Source organism: Polypterus senegalus, chromosome 12, assembly GCF_016835505.1.
Source record: "Polypterus senegalus isolate Bchr_013 chromosome 12, ASM1683550v1, whole genome shotgun sequence".
Lineage (NCBI taxonomy): Eukaryota > Metazoa > Chordata > Cladistia > Polypteriformes > Polypteridae > Polypterus > Polypterus senegalus.
The window spans coordinates 36,580,463-36,602,510 of NC_053165.1; the positions used below are offsets into that span (position 1 = coordinate 36,580,463).

The 22,048-nt window shown below is 38.6% G+C and overlaps 1 protein-coding gene across 7 annotated transcripts in view; it reads right to left on the minus strand.

Moving 5' to 3' along the window:
• LOC120540248 (ATR interacting protein) overlaps positions 1-22,048 on the minus strand; it is a 100,569-nt gene that overhangs the window by 72,833 nt on the left and 5,688 nt on the right. For all 7 annotated transcript variants that reach the window (XM_039770848.1, XM_039770843.1, XM_039770842.1 and 4 more), the window contains 2 exons: positions 7,883-8,053; positions 7,482-7,600 (listed from right to left, as the gene is read on the minus strand). In XM_039770848.1, coding sequence (XP_039626782.1) covers positions 7,482-7,600; positions 7,883-8,053 — 290 coding nt within the window. The remainder of the gene's footprint in view (positions 1-7,481; positions 7,601-7,882; positions 8,054-22,048) is intronic.

Genomic DNA, 22,048 nt, shown 5'->3' on the forward strand with positions numbered 1-22,048 from the left:
ATTAATGTACACACAGCACCCCATATTGACAGACAAAAAAAAGAATTTTTTGAAATTGTTGCAGATTGATTAAAAACGAAAAACTGAAATATCACATGGTCCTAAGTATTCAGACCCTTTGCTGTGACACTCATATATTTAACTCAGGTGCTTTCCATTTCTTCTGATCATCCTAGAGATCACCTTCATTTGAGTTCAGCTGTGTTTGATTATACTGATTGGACTTGATTAGGAAAGCCACACACCTGTCTATATAAGACCTTACAGCTCACAATGCATGTCAGAGCAAATGAGAATCATGAGATCAAAGGAACTGCCTGAATAGCTCAGAGACAGAATTGTGGCAAGGCACAGATCTGGCCAAGGTTACAAAAAAGATTCTGCTGCACTTAAGGTTCCCAAGAGAACAGTGGCCTCCATAATCCTTAAATGGAAGACGTTTGGGACAACCAGAACCCTTCCTAGAGCTGGCCGTCCGGCCAAGCTGAGCTACCGGGGGAGAAGAGCCTTGGTGAGAGAGGTAAAGAAGAACCCAAAGATCACTTTGGCTGAGCTCCAGAGATGCAGTCAGGAGATGGGAGAAAGTTGTAGAAAGTCAACCATCACTGCAGCCCTCCACCAGTCAGGGCTTTATGGCAGAGTGGCCTGTCGGAAGCCTCTCCTCAGTGCAAGACACATGACAGCCCGCATGGAGTTTGCTAAAAGACACCTGAAGGATTCTTTGGTCTGATGAGACCAAGATAGAACTTTTTGGCCTTAATTCTAAGCGGTATGTGTGGAGACAACCAGGCACTGCTCATCACTTGTCCAATACAGTCCCCACAGTGAAGCATGGCAATGGCAGCATCATGCTATGGGGGTGTTTTTCAGCTGCAGGGATAGGACGACTGGTTGCAATTGAGGGAAAGATGAATGCAGCCAAGTACAGGGATATCCTGGACAAAAACCTTCTCCAGAGTGCTAAGGACCTCAGACTGGGCCGAGGGTTTACCTTCCAACAAGACAATGACCCTAAGCACACAGCTAAAATACTTGAAGGAGTGGCTTCACAACAACTCTGTGACAGTTCTTGAATGGCCCAGCCAGAGCCCTGACTTAAACCCAATTGAGCATCTCTGGAGAGACCTAAAAATGGCTGTCCACCAACGTTTACCATCCAACCTGACAGAACTGGAGAGGATCTGCAAGGAGCAATGGCAGAGGATCCCCAAATCCAGGTGTAAAACACTTGTTGCATCTTTCCCAAGAAGACTCATGGCTGTATTAGCTCAAAAGGGTGCTTCTACTAAATACTGAGCAAAGGGTCTGGATACTTAGGATCATGTGATATTTCAGTTTTTCTTTTTTAATCAATCTGCAACAATTTCAAAAATTCTTTTTTTGTCTGTCAATATGGGGTGCTGTGTGTACATTAATGAGGGAAAAAAATTATTTAAATGATTTTAGCAAATGGCTGCAATATAACAAAGAGTGAAAAATTGAAGGGGGTCTGAATACTTTCCGTACCCACTGTATGTTTATATGTGTGTATATATATATATATAGTGTTTATATGTATATATATATATATATATATATATATATATATATATATATATATATATATATATATATATGTGTGTGTGTGTGTGTATACAGTAATCCCTCGCTATATCGCTTTGACTTTCAAGGTTTCACTCTATCGCTGATTTTATATGAAAGCATAACTAAATATATAATGCGGATTTTTCGCTTTCGCTTTTACTTCCTGTACATGCTTCCTCAGTTGGTTTGCCCAGTTGATTTCATACAAGGGACGCTATTGGCGGATGACTGAGAAGCTAGCCAATCAGAGCACCCAGTTAAGTTCCTGCTTGCTGAATGTAGTGTTAACCAGGAAGTCTCGTCTCGCTCATTCAGCATCAACGTGTTTCGCTGTGTAAAGAGTTGTGCTCTTTTGTGTTTATCTTTGTGCATAGTCAAGCCCTTCATTATGGCTCCAAAGCGATCTGCTACTGCTTCAGGGGCCGTGCCCAAGCGCAAACGGAAGATGTTAATGATTGCCGAAAAGGTAAACGTTTTGGATTTGTTGAAGGCTACGATTCTTTTATTTAAAAAGTAGGAAAGGAATATAAGATCTACGGCCGCAGTGTCCTTTTAACCAGGGTGCAAAACAAGTTGTAAGTGGATGTGATAAGGCAGTAGTCTGGATGGAATCTGCTTTAGGGATTTGTATTGAAGACTGCCAGAAGAAGAACAACGGCAGTGCTACACAATCGCCTGAAGTGGCTCCTTTAAGGGCTGTAACGCTCTCCTTTGTTGTGCAGTAAAATAAAACTCATTGTTATCGGACAAGTCATCGTGTCATTGTTGGTGAGTAACCATAATTAATTTTCTACTTACAGTACTTAGAACATGTGCGTACGTTTAGTGTCACTGTACACACACATTTACTGTATACTATTTTTGTTGCATTGTATGTATTTATTGCTGGTGGCATGTCTATCGTAATGGCTGTAACATGTGATATCGGAGACACTCAACATCTTTAAAATAATATTTAGGTTTTACTGTATATAAACAGTGTGTTTATATACATAATTTCAATGAATCTTACCCAATATCTAAGAGAATACAAAGGGATTATGCTGTATAACTCTGCGGGGAATATTTATAAACAGTGTGGGAGAGTTTATAAGGGCTTAAAATATATAAAAATAACCATAGAAACATATGGTTTCTACTTCGAGGATTTTTCACCTATCGCGGGGGGGTCTGGAACGCAACCCCCGCGATCGAGGAGGGATTACTGTATATATGTGTGTGTGTATATATATGACAGCAACACTCATAACAGTGACAAAACAATTACATTAACAATCATGTTACGTTATTTTTAAAATGTTTCCTTTTCTTTTTCATAACTTCTTTAACACACTACTTCTCCGCTGCGAAGCGCGGGTATTTTGCTATTCAACAATATAATCAAAGAAAAAAAATCACTTGATTTACAAGTTGCTGTCAATGTGTTAAAAACTCAATTGAAAGGAAGTTGATGTATATTTTTGAAATGACGCAAAGGTAAGAAATGCTGCCTTATAACCCAAAGGTACCGGGTATGCTCAGAACTATTTATTGTAATGGCAATTAAAGATATGATGTCCCGTGACTGCTATCAGACTACCATGTGGAATTTGCACTTTGACAACAAAGACACCTGTGCAAAACGAGTGAAAAACGACAGATTTGAGGCAATTTTGCACATCTGGCAACATTTTGTTGAGAACTGTGTTTTGAGTTTTGTTGAGACTGGACAAAGGCAGAACTGTAACAACAGACAGCTTCTTCACAGCACTTCTGCTGGCTAACAGACTGCTGCACTGCAACACAACTCTCCTTGGCACCATTAAGTGTGACAAGAACTTCCACCTGCAGCTAAAGTCACTTTAGTACACAAGTAAATTCGCTATGATAGTGTATTAGATTCACACAGGTAAATCATGTTTTCTTGGTATCTTGTTGTAACTTGAATTTTTTGTTATTCATTTGTTTATTCTTGAATAAAGGCACACTTGTTTCATTATACCTTTGCAAAAGTGTTTATTTTATATTCCAGTAACCACCTGAATGAGATTCAACCTGTCTCTGCCTCTCTCCCACACGTACACACACAGTCAAACATGAAAACTCCACTATTTGAAAACGCTATTCCACTTGAATACGAGTTGTCATTTGATCTTGCCTGTACTATAGGAAGTGTGTCTGCATTTTCAGTATCATGCACCATAACGTGACGTACACACAAGATCGAAAAAAAAAAAAAAATCACAAAGTTTGTAATGGATTATAACTTAATACACCCATGGAGATTCCTGAATACAAATTCAAGAGAATATTCTTTCTTCTCATCAGTACGTCATAGTTACTCAAGAATTCATTATTTCTTCATTGATAATAATCATTATCTAACTATCAAAGCTTGTAAGTACGACATTATTGTCATCTTTAATCATGCAACTTTTATCTTGGAGCTTGAATGACTACGTCCTGCACACTCATTTTGTATCTGGCGTCTTAGCTTCCTGGCGTTAGCAGATGTGAACTTTACAGAGTTCATCTCCAAACAAATTGATTATCTTTTAGAAACTAACACTTTTTTCTTTATATTTTATGATGAAAGTAGCTATTCTGTTAATTGATTGAATTGGGGATTACAATGTTGTTGTTTAATATTTTATGATATTTTATATTTTATTTAGTTACATATAACCTCAAAAATTGTGGTTAATGAAAAAATTACTTTTGCTTTTTAGTGCATTTATAACTAAATGACATAAAATAATTTTATTAAAAATTTTTTTTTTTTTTTACTTTAGTTTGAGTATTTTGTAAATGATTTTTCTTTAATTGTTTTTCATGAATGGGAAGCTTCTTTAAATGTATTACATAATATATTTTCTTTGCAGAATTATTTGAATACTAAATATTATATATATATATATATATATATATATATATATATATATATATATATATATATATATATATATATATATATATATATATATATATATATATAGTCTTTTTTTTTCTGTTCAAGCTCTTATGATATTAGCACTCAGCTGCAAGCAAAAAAAAAATATATATAGATGAAAGAACGGCAAGCTTACGGCAATGCTTCCTCACTATTAGTGCTGAGAGGTATACCGGTTCATACCAAAGCCATTTTTTATTTTTGTTATGATATGGATTTTTCTTATACCACAACACCAGTTTAAATAGCATAAACAACATTCGTAACATGGAGCACCGGAAAACTGTTTAACGGAGGGACCTTTTTCACTGCTACACTGCTAACATTGGTGGAGGTATTCAGGGGTGAAAAGGGACAGAGAACCTTCTGAAACTGAAGCTATAGAAGACAATAAAGTTGAACGTGATGACACAGAAGCATTTTGTCGAAAAAAGGAGCCATGTCTGTTGTCTGGAGATACTTTGGTTTTAAAAGGTCGGATGTGGACCAAACAACTATTTACTGCAAATGTTGTCAAGCTAAAGTTGTCACCGAAGGCAGCAACATGAGCAATTTGTTGCACTACCTTAGCTGTAAACATGCTTTGGAGTACCATTAATGTATGGAACTAAGACTGGCACCCTCCACGTCCTCAGGTAAAACTGAAAAAGTTAGAGGACACTCGAGTCAGATGTCACTTGTAGACGCGTTTGCTAAAGGTACTGCCTACGACAAACAAAGCAAGCGGTGTATCAAGATAACCAACGCCATTACAGTGTCAGTGGACACATATTGTTAACATTAACAGAAAGTGTAGTTGGTTTACAAAAAATATTTACTATTTATTCCTTTTCTAAGACATGTTCAGCGCAATACAACTTTTGACAAGCACCACTGGATATTTTACTAAGTTTAAATACCTCTTTGGATGATTGAAAATATGTTTGCAAAATTTGTTCAATAAAAATGTTCTATATTTTGAAAACTATCACTTTATAGGGCCATGGAAACCTGTATTAAGATTTGTGTGCACATTAACATTTTTTTTTGTACAATGTACAATTCTCATGACAGTGGAATAGGTTATTCTTAGCCAGTCTGCTGCAGTAATTGCAGTGGAAAATGTGGCTAACATCCACTCATGCATAGGAAAAAATTCAGTTGAATACCGCAAAACTGGTATAATTTTGAAAAATACCGTGATATAGAATTTTGGTCATAACGCCCTGCACTACTCACCATGATCATCAAGTCTGCTCCTTCGCAAGAATAAACAATTCGGAATTCATATTTACCCACTCCACTCACGGGAAGAGGCAGGTGAGGGCAATCCAATGTGTCTGTCTGATACTATATTCTCTCTCCATCATTGTTGTGTGTGTATTAATTGGAATCGAATATCCATTGATTATGGCGAAATTTGTTACATAATTGCATCAGTTTTGACAGATTATTGTCATCGATACTGAACATGTATGTAACATTTGAAGAAATTCGCTTCCCCAAAAGTGGGTTTAAAATCAGTTGCGAGATTTGACCCAGACAAACAGACAGAGGAGTCAAGTTAAATAAAATCATTTAAAAAGACAGGCTCTACAATCCAAATTTAACCTCTTGACAACAAAAGAAACTGAACAACTGATTACTAAACTGTGACATTACTATTGTAAACATAGAGAGAAAGCTTATAAGATTTTAGCTCAACAAATCCACAAGAAATATGTTTGCAGCTCTATAACAGAAATTGCCAATGCAACTGAAGATAAAATCATTGACCATAAAAATATAACTCTCACATTTAGGGAGTACTATAAGTAATTTTATTCTACTCAGTTTAAAGAAGATGAGACAAAATCTTACTCCAAAATTTTACTTTGCAGGATGAAGGGGCAGACTCACCATAAACTACAGTCATGCATTCAAGGTTAATCCCTTCTTTGTGAGAAATATTATCACTGAATGTTGCTCTAAATATAGCATTATCTTACTTAATTCCAACAACAACTCTGCTGACATCCTGTCTCTTGGAATGTTAAGACTCACACTGAGCCACAACTGTGCATTAATAACCATGAGACCCGTCACAAAATGTCCAGACTTGTTTCAACATGCTTGCAACTTTCTTTCATACTCAGGAAGATAAATTCTTGAACACCCATCACATAAGTAATCATACAGGAAGCTTTCCTTTTAATTATTGTGTTCACGTACAGCAATGAAATGAAAAATTTACTGTATATGAATGAGGATAAGCCGAAGATATAAGAATAAGAGTGTAAGAAGAAACCTTCCCTTCTTGTTGGGGACATGTTCATAGCGCATAAAATATCAAGCATGAAGAGAGATCAATAATGATGACTCTGGCTGTTACACCAGGTATCCCAACATCAAGGCTGCAGCCAAATGAAGTATGTATGAACAAGCGGTTTAAAGTGTCAGCAAAATGTGGCAGGAGTGGATGACATCTGGTGAGGCCGATTTAAAAAATGGAAAGGGAAATGGGAAAATCTAGCGAAAAGGGAAATCTTAAGAAGCCAGATATACAGGTGGTAGCAAAATAGGTAAACAATGCATGGGTAGATATCCAATAGAAATGGTTAACCATTCGTTTTTGAAGTGTGGCATCAGCAATGCCATGAATGGAACAGAAGATTATGCAATATATGAAGTCAATGGGGCAGACACCACTGACATAGATGAAGAAGATAGCGATGAATGCACCTGTAATGACGATATAGCAAATGAAAAACAAGTGAAATAATGAAGGGGCGGATTTTAAAAGATTTTGATAACTTTAGCAAGCATTTTCAATAAATTCTGAAGGACTATGTTTTTGATCATATCTTGCATATCAATAAGCTTATGTTTTCCATAACCAATTTCATTTTCAATTTTCACATTTAACTTATCTGCAAGTAACACATTTTTCATAATATTCTGGTTAAAAATTCAACTGTTATTTTATCCACAAACAAATGGAAACACAAACCTGTTTTTTGAAGTAGATGGTAATAGTGATTTTGTCCATCGTTCACAGTTCTGAAGTTTAGATTTCAGTTCATTCATTTCAGCATCTTTAAACTGGAGCTCAGACTGCAGTGACTGCACCTGCCAAAGCAATCGTAACATGTATGCAAACAGTAGATAAGCTTTCTTAAGAAGCCATTTAAAACATGACAACCCATGATTAATATAAGAACAACAGAATAAGCGGCAACTTTATACATAACATATTCATGAAACGCAGGTGCAAGTAAATATTAACACCAGTCTTCAAATTCCCTCTTTTTACAATACCACATCAAGAAGACAGCAAACTTATTAGATTCTGGATTTCACTAGCATTATATGTGTAGATTTCACTACAGTAACAAACAATGAGGCTACAACCTTTTTCAGAAGCTCTTTTTCTTTCTCATATTGTGACTGCATTTTTTCCTTCTCCACCAGGAGCTGGGATCTCTTCTGAAAATCATGCTCTTGCTCTAGCTGCCTCAAGGAATCCCTCAATACTTTGATTTCACCCATTTTCATTAATACATGCTCTTCAGTTTCTTTCACCTGTTGCAGTTAGAAAAAAAACAAAAAAAAAAAAAAGACAAGCATAGATTTAACTTGACAAATGCCCATAATACCAGTGACTACGTGCAAATTGTACACAAAATCACAGATAACCAGAACAAAAAAAAATGAAAAGTGAGATCTAAGTGAAAATGTTCTTTAAGCATCTGAACAGTGCCTTGACCCATTTTTTTAAATCTGCTTATCCAGAGCAGGATTATGATATGCAGAAAAAAATATATAATTATGAATAATTTCTTTAAATAAAAATTATATAGCATGTGTGGAATGCACCACAGGTATAATGTACATCTCAGTCACTGAGAGATAATTAAGAGTGAAGCAACACACACCTTCCTCCTATTCCTCGCTGAGAAGCGCTCCTGGCAGATCCCAGCAAAGTGTTCATCCACTCTCACTCCCGCAATCTCAAAAGACTTTTCTTACTACAGCTCAAGCATGGACCTTATCACCTTAGTTATTTGCTTGCTTCTTTTCTGAACTACACAAAAATTAAATATGACCATTTTTGACTGTCCAAAAAAGTGCATTCAGAAAGAGAGGAATAGATTTTGATGCAATCAAAAAGTAAGGCAAAAGTAAAAATATTTCTCAACACATGTAAATATTTAAAAATTCTCTACAATTACTATGACCAACATAAACACATGAAACTGTTGTTTTGCTACAAAATCTTTTCTAGTTCTTTTGAGGTAAAAATCAAATCAATATCATTGTATTCTGGAGCTACTGAGTTTAAAATGCACAAACATCCAGTGAAAATCCAGATTTTAGTGAGGTTGTGTGAAATTTTTTTTTCTAGATAATTAAACACAGAAAATACAAAATTATAGTAGCATATATTCAAAGTTGGACAATACTATAATTAAAAATAGGTATGGAGATTTTTGTGTAATGTTAAAACATAAATGTTCAATTTTATTTTAAATAGGGGGCTTCGCCCCCTGCTTGCTTCGCTTGCCAACCCCCCCTGCCTGCACCAAGCATCAGCAACTTCACATCTCTGCCGCTCGCATATGTGGATTTCACTTTCACCAAACAACAAAACTTTTATTTTAAAACTTCTTCATTGGGAAGAAACACTACATTTCCCTGATGGTAACATGAATTAGACGATCTACAATTCTTCGACTTAAAGTTTAAAGCCAAACGCTATCTGCATACTTCTGTCATATCACCTCTGTCCATATATTCCATCTCTTTTCGCTTTTACCTTTTCGTCAATATCGCATTGAATTTTGATTCCATGTTTGGAATTTCATTGTGACAACGCAAAATATAACTGCTCGTGAGTGAATATCGGTTCTTTCACTTTACACGAACTGTGTCTAACAATAGCATTCACACATATGAGAAATGATTGAACCGTGTACACGATTGTAAATGTTTTAGATGTGGGCAGGACTTTTCCAAATCTTTTTGCATAAAGTCTTGTCTCACGGGGATTGAAATTTTCTCTCGCAGGATTTCACTTTCATCAAACAACAAATCTTTTCATTTTCATGGATAATCCTCTTCACTGGGAAGAAATATTACTTTTCCCTGATGGCAACATGAATTAGACGATCTACAAGTCTCCAACTTAAGTTTAAATCCGAACAATACTGTATATTTGATCTCTTTCCGCTGTTCCGTTATTTCACGGAGTAATAATTTCCATTTGTTTATGATAATGCGATCTTGACTATCATTTTTTTGACACTTTCAAATTGTTGTACTTTCACTATCTCTAACCTGCTCTGCATGTGTATTGCACCAATGTTTTTGAAATCTTTACGACGTTCTACTTTGTCATCTACTGTTTGTCTTTTATTTCCAGCCCTGGTCGTGTTTAATCTTGGCACAAAGTCTCATCTCGCAGGATGTAAAAGTGTCTCTCTGAAAAAAAATCAAATCTCGTCTCTCTTACCAAGATTTTTTTTTTTATAATACAGAGATAATAAGAATAAAAACAAGATTTAAGATAATACATACAGATCTACAGTGATCCCTCGCTATATCACGCTTCGACTTTCGCGGCTTAACTCTATCGCGATTTTTTCTCATACACGCTTACATCACTACGCATTTGCTTTCTGAGAACTTTTATCTGAGCCCTACGATGGCTCCTAAACGTTCTGCTTTTTCTAAGCCTTCTGACAATAAAACTAAGCGCAGGAGGAAGATTCTTACTATCCAGGAGAAGGTGAAACTCTTGGATATGATTAAAGATGGCAATACCCTACAAAAGCTTCCTCACGCATATGAAAAGACAGCGCCAGCAACTGCCTATCAAGATGTTCTTCAGCTGCGCACCCAGATACCCACTGCCTACTCCTAGTACTCCTTCAGCGGAAGAAGACAACAACGCACCTGCTGAAGATACTGCACCACCTCTGAAGACTCTCCTACTGAGGTCGTGCCTTCATAGGTTAGTGGTTGTGTGTAAGAACAGTGTGTGTTTGTGTGCAATTAAATGTACTATATAAAACTGTTCGGGATTGTCCTTCCGTCCCGTGAGTGCAAAGCGTAGCAGTATTCCGCTTATTACAGACTTACTACTTGCGGCTTGAGTGGAGCGGGCGATGTGAGCAGAGTTCTGATGCTCTCATCGTTCCCTTGCTTTTGTGCACGATGCGCTGGAAAAATAGACAAAATTTTGTCTCTGGAAATAATTTATGTTGATGGAGTACAAATGCCTCACCGCGTAGTAAATATCAGGGGAGATGGTGCTTGCTTATTCTCATCTAAAGCTTATTTAGTGCGCCTAGTAATATATTTGTAACGTCTAATATGTCTTATTTTCTCTTATTTTGTCTAATATATTGGGTAATATGAGTGTAATGGTGACTAAAGGGTGTTATTTCATGTCTAGAGGGCTCTAATAATGTTAAAAAAACATATTTAGAAGGTCATAAACAGGTTTTCTATATTCTAACTGCGAAAATAATCGATTTATAAATAAAGAATCCTACTTCGCGAAAATTCATTTATCACGGTAGAGTCTGGAACGGATTAACCGTGATAAACGAGGGTTCACTGTATACTAATAAAAGGCAAAGCCTTCACTCACTCACTCACTCACTCACTCATTCATCATTAATTCTCCAACTTTCTGTGTAGGTAGAAGGCTGAAATTTGGCAGGCTCATTCCTTATAGCTTACTTAAAAAAGTTGGGCAGGTTTCATTTAGAAATTCTACGCGTAATGGTCATAACTGGAACCTATTTTTCTCCATATACTGTAATGGACGTTAGCTCGATGGCCGTAGGGGGTGGAGCTACGTGTCTCGTCATCATGCCTCCCACGTAATCACGTGAACCGACTGTGAAGGCATTACGTAGAAAACAAGGAGGAGCTCCAAAGAGCGCTGAAGAAAACATGCATTACACAATTGAGAAGGCAGCGAAACAATAAGCAGCGAGCAAGTGACGCATACAAGCATATGCAGCTACTGCGGAAACAAAGCACGGTGTAAACCGTAAGTTTAAATTAAGTTCATAGACAGGCTGCCGCTGCCGTTTGTCATGCCCACTACTAATACGATATTTGCGGGATACAAGTTTAATGAGAGGACACAGGGTATAATTGAGAGTTTTGATCACTATGTAACTAAGTTAAAATTGCTGGTGAAGGACTGTGCTTATGCAAATTCCGAGAGACTGTTTGTGGGGGGTGATTGACGTCATCATCTCCCCTCCCATTCACCTCATTTCATTCACTTCGTTTCACTCTGAGCTGAGCTCCGCAGCGAACGCGGTCTTGCGGAAGCAACTTTGTTACGCTGCCACCAAATACTCACAGAAAAATCCACAAATTAATACACACGCTGTCTCTAGGGTTTCTCCACACTCTGAATCCTCCAGGCACTACTGAGCATAATCTAATTTTGAGGGTTGGGACACCACTAATATTACTGAGAACCTTACTGCCACCGAGACTTTGTAAGGGCACGAGACTCCAGGTCACGTGTCTGCAAAAGAACCTAATTGAGGCAACTATTTTTACAGGAAGTTGCTCAGGGGAGAGAGTTTGTATTCCTTGCATCCCCTTGAAGCTTCGATGCATGTGCTCCATAATGCGTTAAAAAAATAACGCATTTAATCACACTTTGCATTCCAAGCAAAGGGGAACTTTTGTCAATGCATGATTTCCTGGTACATCGATTACATTGATGCACACATCAGAGCTACAAAATGGAAGAGTGCGAAGAAAGCGCGTTGCTAGGAATGATCGGAGGCAAATTTCATTTCAAAAGACTACCCGATGGAAGCCTTGATAAAAGCGTGGTTTTGTGCAAACAGGAGTTTGCAGACCACCGAAGCACTTCAACCTTATGGTTCCATCTAAATGCAAAACATGTTACAGCGAGCACAGAAACTGTGTATGCTGTTACCACTAGCAGTGCGAGTTCAAGTACCAACAAAAGGTGTCGGCAGCCCAAACCTGATGAAATGACTGGCTTCAGGACCAAAATTTAAAAAGTCAACATCGGTCAACATTAAAATTCTCTCGCAAAATGGATTGCTTTGGACTGTAGACCACTAACAGTGGTGGAAGATAGGGGGTTAGAAAATGTGCTACAATTAACCTCAGGTGATCCAACTTTCCAACTGCCGTGCCGAAAGACTATTTCAAGTAAAATTCTACAGCTTTATGACACTGAAAAGCAAGCAAATTTAGATGCATTACAGAAAGCGGACTTTGTGGCTCTTACTGGAGATCATTGGACGTCCGTGACCGTTAGTAATTTTAATTACATCTAATTACAGAATGTTCAATGATTACACTGTTTTAGCCAAATGTACAAAATAATTTGGGCTAAGGTTACTCAGAATTTAAAGGTGAACATGGTCAAATTACCTTTTATGTTTCTGCCTTATTTTTTTAAGAGGAAAAACTGCACTTTATGTTGAAATTTTTCTTATTATTTAAAGACAATACCATTCTGAACATGTACTTAAAGTACTTAGAATACCATTTTATTTTTAAGTCTGCCCAATTTTAGCCAGGGATGATATTTTTTTTTCTGTTTTGAATTGAAATGCAGTTTAAATGCATTTTTTTCAGAAATTAAAAGAGCTTGAGTTTACAATATTCATGTCCATGTCTATTATTTGATTCTGTCACCCACTAAAACCCTTTTACATTAAAAAAAAAAACCTTTGGGGCAAATTTACTTGTGTGATTACATGCGATTGATCAAGATTAATTAATTACAAAGCCTCTAATTAATTATATATTTTTTTTAATTTAGTCCCACCCCTAATATATATATATATATATATATATATATATATATATATATATATATATATATATATATATATACATACAGTAATCCTCGCTATATCGACTTTGACTTTCGGTTTCACTCTATCATGATTTTAAATGTAAGCACATCTAAATATATATCACAGATTTTTCGCTGGTTCGCGGATTTCTGGACAATGGGTCTTTTAATTTATGCTACACGCTTCCTCAGTTTGTTTGCCCTGTTGATTTCATACAAGGGACGCTATTGGCGGATGGCTTAGAAGCTACCCAATAAGAGCATGTATTACATATTAACTAAAACTCCTCAATGCTATAAGATATGCATCCTCATGAGCTTGATTGTTTGCTTGTCTCTGCCTCTCTCTCACCCTCTTTGACATTCTCTGCGCCTGACAGAGGGGCTGTTTGCTTAAAAGATACTGACGCTCCTCTATAAAATGCCGGCAAACTTAAAAGCACACGTATTGATTTTTTGATTGTTTGCTTTTCTTTGCGAGCGCTCTCTCCCTCTGAAATTCTCTGCTCCTGAAGAGAAGAAGATCTATTTGCATTCTTTTAATTGTGAGAAAGAACTGTCATCTCTGTCTTGTCATGGAGGACAGTTTAAACTTTGACTAAAGGGTGTTATTTCATGTCTACAGGGCTCTAATAATGTTAACAGTGTGGGAGAGTTTATAAGGGCTTAAAATATATAAAAATAACTACACAAACATATGGTTTCTACTTCGCAGATTTTCGTCTATCGCGGGAGGTTCTGGAACGCAACCCCCACGATCGAGGAGGGATTACTGTATACATACATACACATACATATACACAGGGTGGGCCATTTACATGGATACACCTAAATAAAATGGGAATGGCTGGTGATATTAACTTCCTGTTTGTGGCACATTAGTATATGTGAGGGGGGAAACTTTTCAAGATGGGCGGTGACCATGGTGGCCATTTGGAAGTCGGACATTTTGGATCCAACTTTTGTTTTTTCAATAGGAAGAGGGTCATGTGACACATCAAACTTATTGGGAATTTCACAAGAAAAACAATGGTGTGCTTGGTTTTACCATAACTTTATTCTTTCATGAGTTATTTCCAAGTTTCTGACCAAACTCCAATATCACATCCGAATATCACACCTGCGTGACAGGTACAGGATGGCCACAACAACTGCCCGAGTCACACCAGGAACACACAATCCTTCCATCAGTGCTCAGACTGTCCGCAACAGGCTGAGAGAGGCTGTACTGAGGGCTTGTAGGCCTGTTGTAAGGCAGGTCCTTACCAGACATCACCAGCAACAACTCCGCCTATGGGCACAAACCCACCTTAGCTGGACCAGACAGGAGTGGCAAAAAGTCCTCTTCACTGATGAGTCACGGTTTTGTCTCACCAGGGGTGACGGACGGATTCATGTTTATCGTCGAAGGAATTGAGCACGTCTTGGACCTGTTGGATCGCAGGGTGAGGGCTAGGGCCATTCCCCCCAGAAATGTCCAGGAACTTGCAGGTGCCTTGGTGGAAGAGTGGGGTAACATCTCACAGCAAGAACTGACAAATCTGGTCCAGTCCATGAGGAGGAGATGCACTGCAGTACTTCAAGCAGCTGGTGGCCACACCAGATACTGACTGGTACTTTTGATTTTGAGCCTCCCTTCATTCATGGACACATTGTGAAACATTTTTAGTTTATGTCTTATGGTGTTGACTCTTTTAGTGTTCATACAAATATTTACACATTAAGTTTACCGAAAGTAAAAACAGTTGAAAGTCAGAGGACGTTTTTTTTGCTGAGTATTTATATATATATATATATATATATATATATATATATATATATATATATATATATATATATATACTGCTCAAAAGAATTAAAGGAACACTTTTAATCAGAGTATAGCATAAAGTCAATGAAACTTATGGGATATTAATCTGGTCAGTTAAGTAGCAGAGGGGGTTGTTAATTAGTTTCAGCTGCTGTGATGTTAATGAAATTAACAACAGATGCACTAGAGGGGCAAAAATGAGATGACCCCAAAAACAGGAATGGTTTAACAGGTGGAGGCCACTGACATTTTTCCCTCCTCATCTTTTCTGACTGTTTCATCACTAGTTTTGCATTTGGCTACAGTCAGTGTCATTACTGGTAGCATGAGGCGATACCTGGACCCTACAGAGGTTGCACAGGTAGTCCAACTTCTCCAGGATGGCACATCAATACGTGTCATTGCCAGAAGGTTTGCTGTGTCTCCCTGCACAGTCTCAAGGGCATGGAGGAGATTCTAGGAGACAAGCAGTTACTCTAGGAGAGCTGGAGAGGGCCATAGAAGGTCCATAACCCATCAGCAGGACCAGTATCTGCTCCTTTGGGCAAGGAGAAACAGGATGAGCACTGCCAGAGCCCTACAAAATGACCTCCAGCAGGCCACTGGTGTGAATGTCTCTGACCAAACAACCAGAAAGACTTCATGAGGGTGACCCAACGGCCCCATGTCCTCTAATGGGCCCTGAGCTCACTGCCCAGCAGCATGCAGCTCGATTGGCATTCGCCATAGAATACCAGAATTGGCAGATGCACCACTGGTGCCCTGTGCTTTTTACAGATGAGAGCAGGTTCACCCCGAGCATGTGACAGAAGTGAAAGGGTCTGGAGAAGCAATGGAGAACATTATGCTGCATGTAACATCATTCAGCATGAGCAGTTTGGTGGTGGGTTAATGATTGTCTGGGGAGGCATATCCATGGAGGGTCACACAGACCGCTACAGGCTTGACAAAGGCACCTTGGCTGTCATTAGGTATCAGGATGAAATCCTTGGACCCATTGTCAGACCCTATGCTGGTACAGTGGCTCCTGGTGCACGACAATTCCTGGCCTCATGTGGTGAGATTATGCAGACAGTTCCTGGAGGATGAAGGAATTGATACCATTGACTGGCCACCACACTTTCCTGACCTAAATCCAATAGAACACCTCTGGGACATTATGTTTTGGTCCATCCAATGCCACCAGGTTGCACCTCAGACTGTCCAGGAGCTCAGTGATGCCCTGGTCCAGATCTGGGAGGAGATCCCCCACAACACCATCTGTCATCTCATTAGAAGCATGCACCGATGTTGTCAGGCATGTATACAAGAACACAGGGGCCGTACATAGTGCTGCGTACAATTTTGAGTTGCTGCAATTAAATTTTGGCAAAATGGACTAGCCTGCCACATCATTTTTTCACTCTGATTTTTGGGGCGTCTTTGAATTCAGGGCTCTGTAGGTTGATCATTTTCATTTCCATCAAACGATGTGGCATCCTTTCGTTCCTAACACATTACCCAGTCTATATCAGTATAGATATCCAGGAGGATTTCTTTTTCCCATTGAGATCTGATGTGTTTTCAAAGTGTTCCTTTAATTTTTTTGAGCAGTTTATATACATATATATATGTATATATACATGTATATATACATTGTTTACTCATAACTGTTAAGAAATGACAGGAAAATACCAACTCAATTCTATTCACGGGGGTTATAGGAACCTTCCATATTTTATGCATTATCATCTAATAAATATTCATACATTTTATAGAACTAGGAAAATGGCTCATATATATCTATACTAATAAAAGGCAAAGCCCTCACTCACTCATCACTAATTCTCCAACTTCCCGTGTGGGTGGAAGGCTGAAATTTGGCAGGTTCATTCCTTACAGCTTCCTTACAAAAGTTGGGCAGGTTTTATATCGAAATTCTACGCGTAATGGTCATAACTGGAAGCTGTTTTCTCCATTTACTGTAATGGAGATGAGCTTGAACGCGTGGGGCGGAGTTTAGTGTGACATCATCACGCCCCACGTAATCACGCAGTACATAGAAAACCAGGAAGACCTCCAAAAAGTGCTGAAGAAAACATGCATTATATAATTGAGAAGGCAGCGAAACAATAAGAAGCGAGCGAGTGACATATACAACCATATTCATGAGTTCTGCTACTTCGGAAACAAAGCACAATGTAAACCTACACTTTAGATTAAGTTCATAGACAGGCTGCGCTGGCGTTTGTAATTTAGTGCCTGCCCATATAAGGCCGTCCATCAGCGGCAATCCAATAGCAAACTCCACTAAATATTCACGGGTGAAGGACTGTGCTTATGGAGAGGAAGATGAGATGGTCAGGGTGGTGTTTGACACAAACTCAGAGAAACTGCGAGAGAAAGTTTTAAGTGCCAGGACTAAGGTAACATTAAATACAGCCATGGACATAGCACGAGATGGCACCAGCACAGCTGGGAACCTTCGATGCATGTACACCGAGCGGCTCACGTGAACTGGCGAGTGCACAGATAAAAGCAACAGTTCCAAAGAGCGCTGAACAAAACGAATTACACAATTGAAAAGGCAGCAAAAATATGAAGCGTCTGATAAGCATATTCATAAATCCAGCTACTGCGGAAACAAAGCACACGGTGGAAAAAGTCAATGTCCGCTAAAGGAAGACAGTGTAAAAAAAGCCCGTGCATGCAGTGTGTCAGGTCTCAGATAAAGAAGAAGACGAGCTGTTTATTGATGCAGTAAGAAACGAATCGATGAAAGAAACCTGTCATCTTTACAGCGATTGACAAACACGGAATGTAACTTGAACACAACACATCCTACAAATACGAACCTGATTGAAAGAAATAATGATAATCAAATCCTTGATGACAGCAACACTCAGTAACACTCACAAAACAAATACTGTATATTGACAGTCATGTTACGTTATTTTTAAAATGTTCCCTTTTCTTTTCTAGCTTTTTAACACACTACTTCACCTGCGATACGCGGGTATATATATATGTATATATATATCCCGATCTACATACTCGAATAATGGATACTTTATTCGCCATCAATGATTGTTTTGGTAAAGCCATACTCAGTGTATTCATTAGATGAGCGGTAAAAAGTAAGAGCGAGGGAGGATGACTTATTGAGGCATGCAGGCTGTAGTGCGCGTCAACTCTATCTGAATTGCGCGATCACATTTGAAAAAATATATCTTTTCAAGTTCTATTTAGTCCATATGTGTCAAACTCAAGGGCCCGGGCCACATCCGGCCCGGCGTGTAATTATATCCGCCCGCAGATCATTTTATATACTGTATTATTGTTATTAATGGCCGGGTATATGAAGCGCTGGTAACACAATAAACTACAGATCCCATAATGCAGCGCTTCAGCTGCCTTGCTAACACTTACGCGTTAATCAAGTCTAGCTTATGATGCTGCAAGTTATTGCGAAGCTAGCTCACGCGATGCTGAGAGAAAAGTTGATTCTGAAAATAGAGCCTTTAAAACCGATGGGAGGCTGAGTATATGTTTACTGAACCCGTGTGTCTCATTTGTGGAGCTAATGTGGCTGTAATTACAGAATTTAATCTAAGACGGCACTATGAGACAAAACATCAGGGTAACCTGAATGCAATGCAGAAGATACAGAAAGCAGAATAATTAAATAAGAATCTGACACTTCAGCGGACGTTTTACCGTGCACAATCACAAAGTGATTTCAAGTGAAGCTGCTTTTATGGGAGACACAAATGCACCAGTGCACCTTGCCCACTTTCCCTGTTGCCAAGTAATGTTAAACCAAGTCGTCACTACGGTGTTCCCAAATACGCACTTTGCTGATAAACTGAGCGCACTGAGTTTGCATGGCGCTTTGGTGACTTTGAAGAACAAAAAAAGTCCGTCTACATGCGGCTCGAACCTTGTGCATGTTTGGTAGCACATATCTGTGTGAGAAGCTCTTCTCAGTGATAAAGACTAACAAAACAGCACACAGGAGTCGCCTCACTGATGAGCACCTGCAATCCATCCTGAGAATCTCCACAACACAGAACCTCACACCAAACAGAAACGAACCTGTTGCCAAAAAAAGATGCCAGGTGTCCAGCTCTAAAATGACATATGAGCAAAGACAACTGAATGATTTGATTTGTTATTGCTGAAAGGAACACATTTTATTTATATTTCCAGGTTTTGTTATGCAGCATGTTCATATTTGAATTTGTATAATTTTGACAGGATATATTTTTATGGAGAGCAAAATCTTTTGGGATATTTAAAATCTAAGTTTATTTTTATATAAAATTACATAAGAGTAAAGAAATTTGAATGTTTGTTCTTTTAACGTTTACTTTATTTCTAACTTGTATAATTTAGACAGGATATATTTTTATGGAGAGCAAAATATTATAAGTTGTTTAAGGTTTGAGTTGATTTATTCAGAATAATATTCCTGTCTGTTTTACCATTCCTACCAAAGATATTTCTGTCGACTAAATAAAAATTCCTTCTATTTAAAATTTAAATAGAACTTGAACAAATACGATAGTTCATAATATCCACGCAGACTTGCACGTAAGAGCGGAGTTATCCGTTTTAACAAGCAGCGTATTGCACTGATACAAAATAGCTGTGTGTGTATATATGTAGATATGTATGTATATGTATATATATGTTTATATATGTGTGTGTGTATGTATATATATATATGTATTTGTGTGTATATATATGTATGTATATATGTATATATGTAGATATATATATATGTATGTATATATGTGTATATGTATAGATATGTATATATATGTATATATGTGTATATGTATAGATATATATATATATATATATATATATATATATATATTGTCAGGGATGCCAGGGGCCATGACCCGCCGGGACGCCAGGAGGGACCGAAGAGGGTCAGAGCCCTGCCTGGATCACGTGGGGTTTGCCTTCCGGTTGCTTTGGGGCCACGGGTCAAGGGCATGGAAGCCCTTCCCTGTAGGAGCCCGTGGTCACCGCCAGGAGGCACCCCAATGCCTTGGGACTTGTTTCAGCACTCCCGCCACACCAGGAAGTGCTGGGGAAGACTTTGAGGATGCCCGAGAGCAGCCGGAGGACAGCCGACACTTCCGCACGCTGGGGCGTGGTCAGAGAAGGAATGCCGGGAACACCAGGTGCTCATCCGGTCGTCTATAAAGGGGCCATCTCCATTCATTCGGGCTGGAGTCGGGTGGAAGGAGGACGAAGCAAGAGGAGTGTGGAGGCGGCCCAAGAAAGGCATTGTGGCCAGGACTGTGACTGTTTTGGGGTATTGTGCACTGAACTGGGTCTTTGTGACCATTATTTGGGGTCTTTGTGACCGATGGACTGTAAATAATTTGTAAAATAAACGCGTGTGGTGTTTTAAAACAAGATGTCCGCCTGTCTGTGCCCGGTATGCTTCACAATATATATATATATATATATATATATATATATATATATATATACATACATACATACATACACATATATATATATATTATACACACACACATATATATTATATACACACACACACACACACACACACACACACAGTGGAACCTCGGTTTATGAAGCATAATTGTTCGAAACGTGCTCGCAATCCAAAGCACTCATATATCAAAGCCAATTTCCCATACGAAATAATGGAAACTCAGATGATTCGTTCCACAACCCAAAACTATTCATATAAAAATGATTAATATAAAATATAAAGTAAAAATACATAAAACAAATTAACCTGCACTTTACCTTTAAAAAGAATCATGGCTGGGGTGAGTGAGTTTCTAAACTCATGTGGGATTCCACCCAACAGGACGACATGCGGAAGAGTGTCCTAAAGCAATCGCAGTCTCCCCAGTGCTGTAGCAGTTCACGTATAAGCGCATCCAAAAGATCACAGACATGCTATGTTTCGCCGTCAATGGGTTATACAAGGAACATTATAAAGATCCCGCTACAATAAATAACAGCGCTTTTGCTGTTTCAAGCTGAAGGCGGCTGGTGTTGTTAAAGTACTGAGATTCAGCTTCGTGTTTAGGGGCGCAAGATGGGGACTCACACTCCACAGCGCGCACACACACACATACACACAGTCACAATGCTGTAGTAAACAGTATACGCTCGTACGGATGTTGACTATATGAGTGAGGCACACAGACTCAGACGGAGAATAGGAGACAATTGCCCTCAAGAGAAGAGAGAGACACGCTGCGCGCGAGCAAGAGAGACAAGGAGAGAGAGGCGAGAGCGAGAGAGATAAGGAGAGAGAGAGAGGCGAGTGCGCGAGATAAGGAGAGAGAGAGAGGCGAGTGCGCGAGATAAGGAGAGAGAGACGTGCGGGAGAGAGAAAGACGCGTGTGCGTGAGAGAGAACCATCAGCTCAGCTGTGATCACATGACGCTCAGCAGACAAAGGGTATCCATACTGCTCGTATTGCAAGACATCGCTTGTTTATCTAATCAAAATTTATTAAAAAATTTTGCTCATCTTGCAAAACACTCGTAAACCAAGTTACTCGTAAACCGAGGTTTCACTGTATAACTAAAATATTACACTGACACAAATACTCAGACCCTTTGCTATAACACTTGAAATCTGGCTCAGGTGCATCATATCCTATTGACTATCACTGACCTGTTTGGACACCTTGTCTGCAGATAACCTGTGGTAAATTCAGTTGATTGCACAGGACGAAGAATGGCACACACCTGACTGTATAAGGTTCCAGAGGTGACAATAGGAATCAAAGCAAAAACCAAGACATATGACTGAATGAATTGCCTTCATAGCTTAAAGACAGGATTTTAGCATAAGGCTGCACAATAACAAAATATGAAAAAAGTGAAGAGGTCTGAATGCTTTTTGA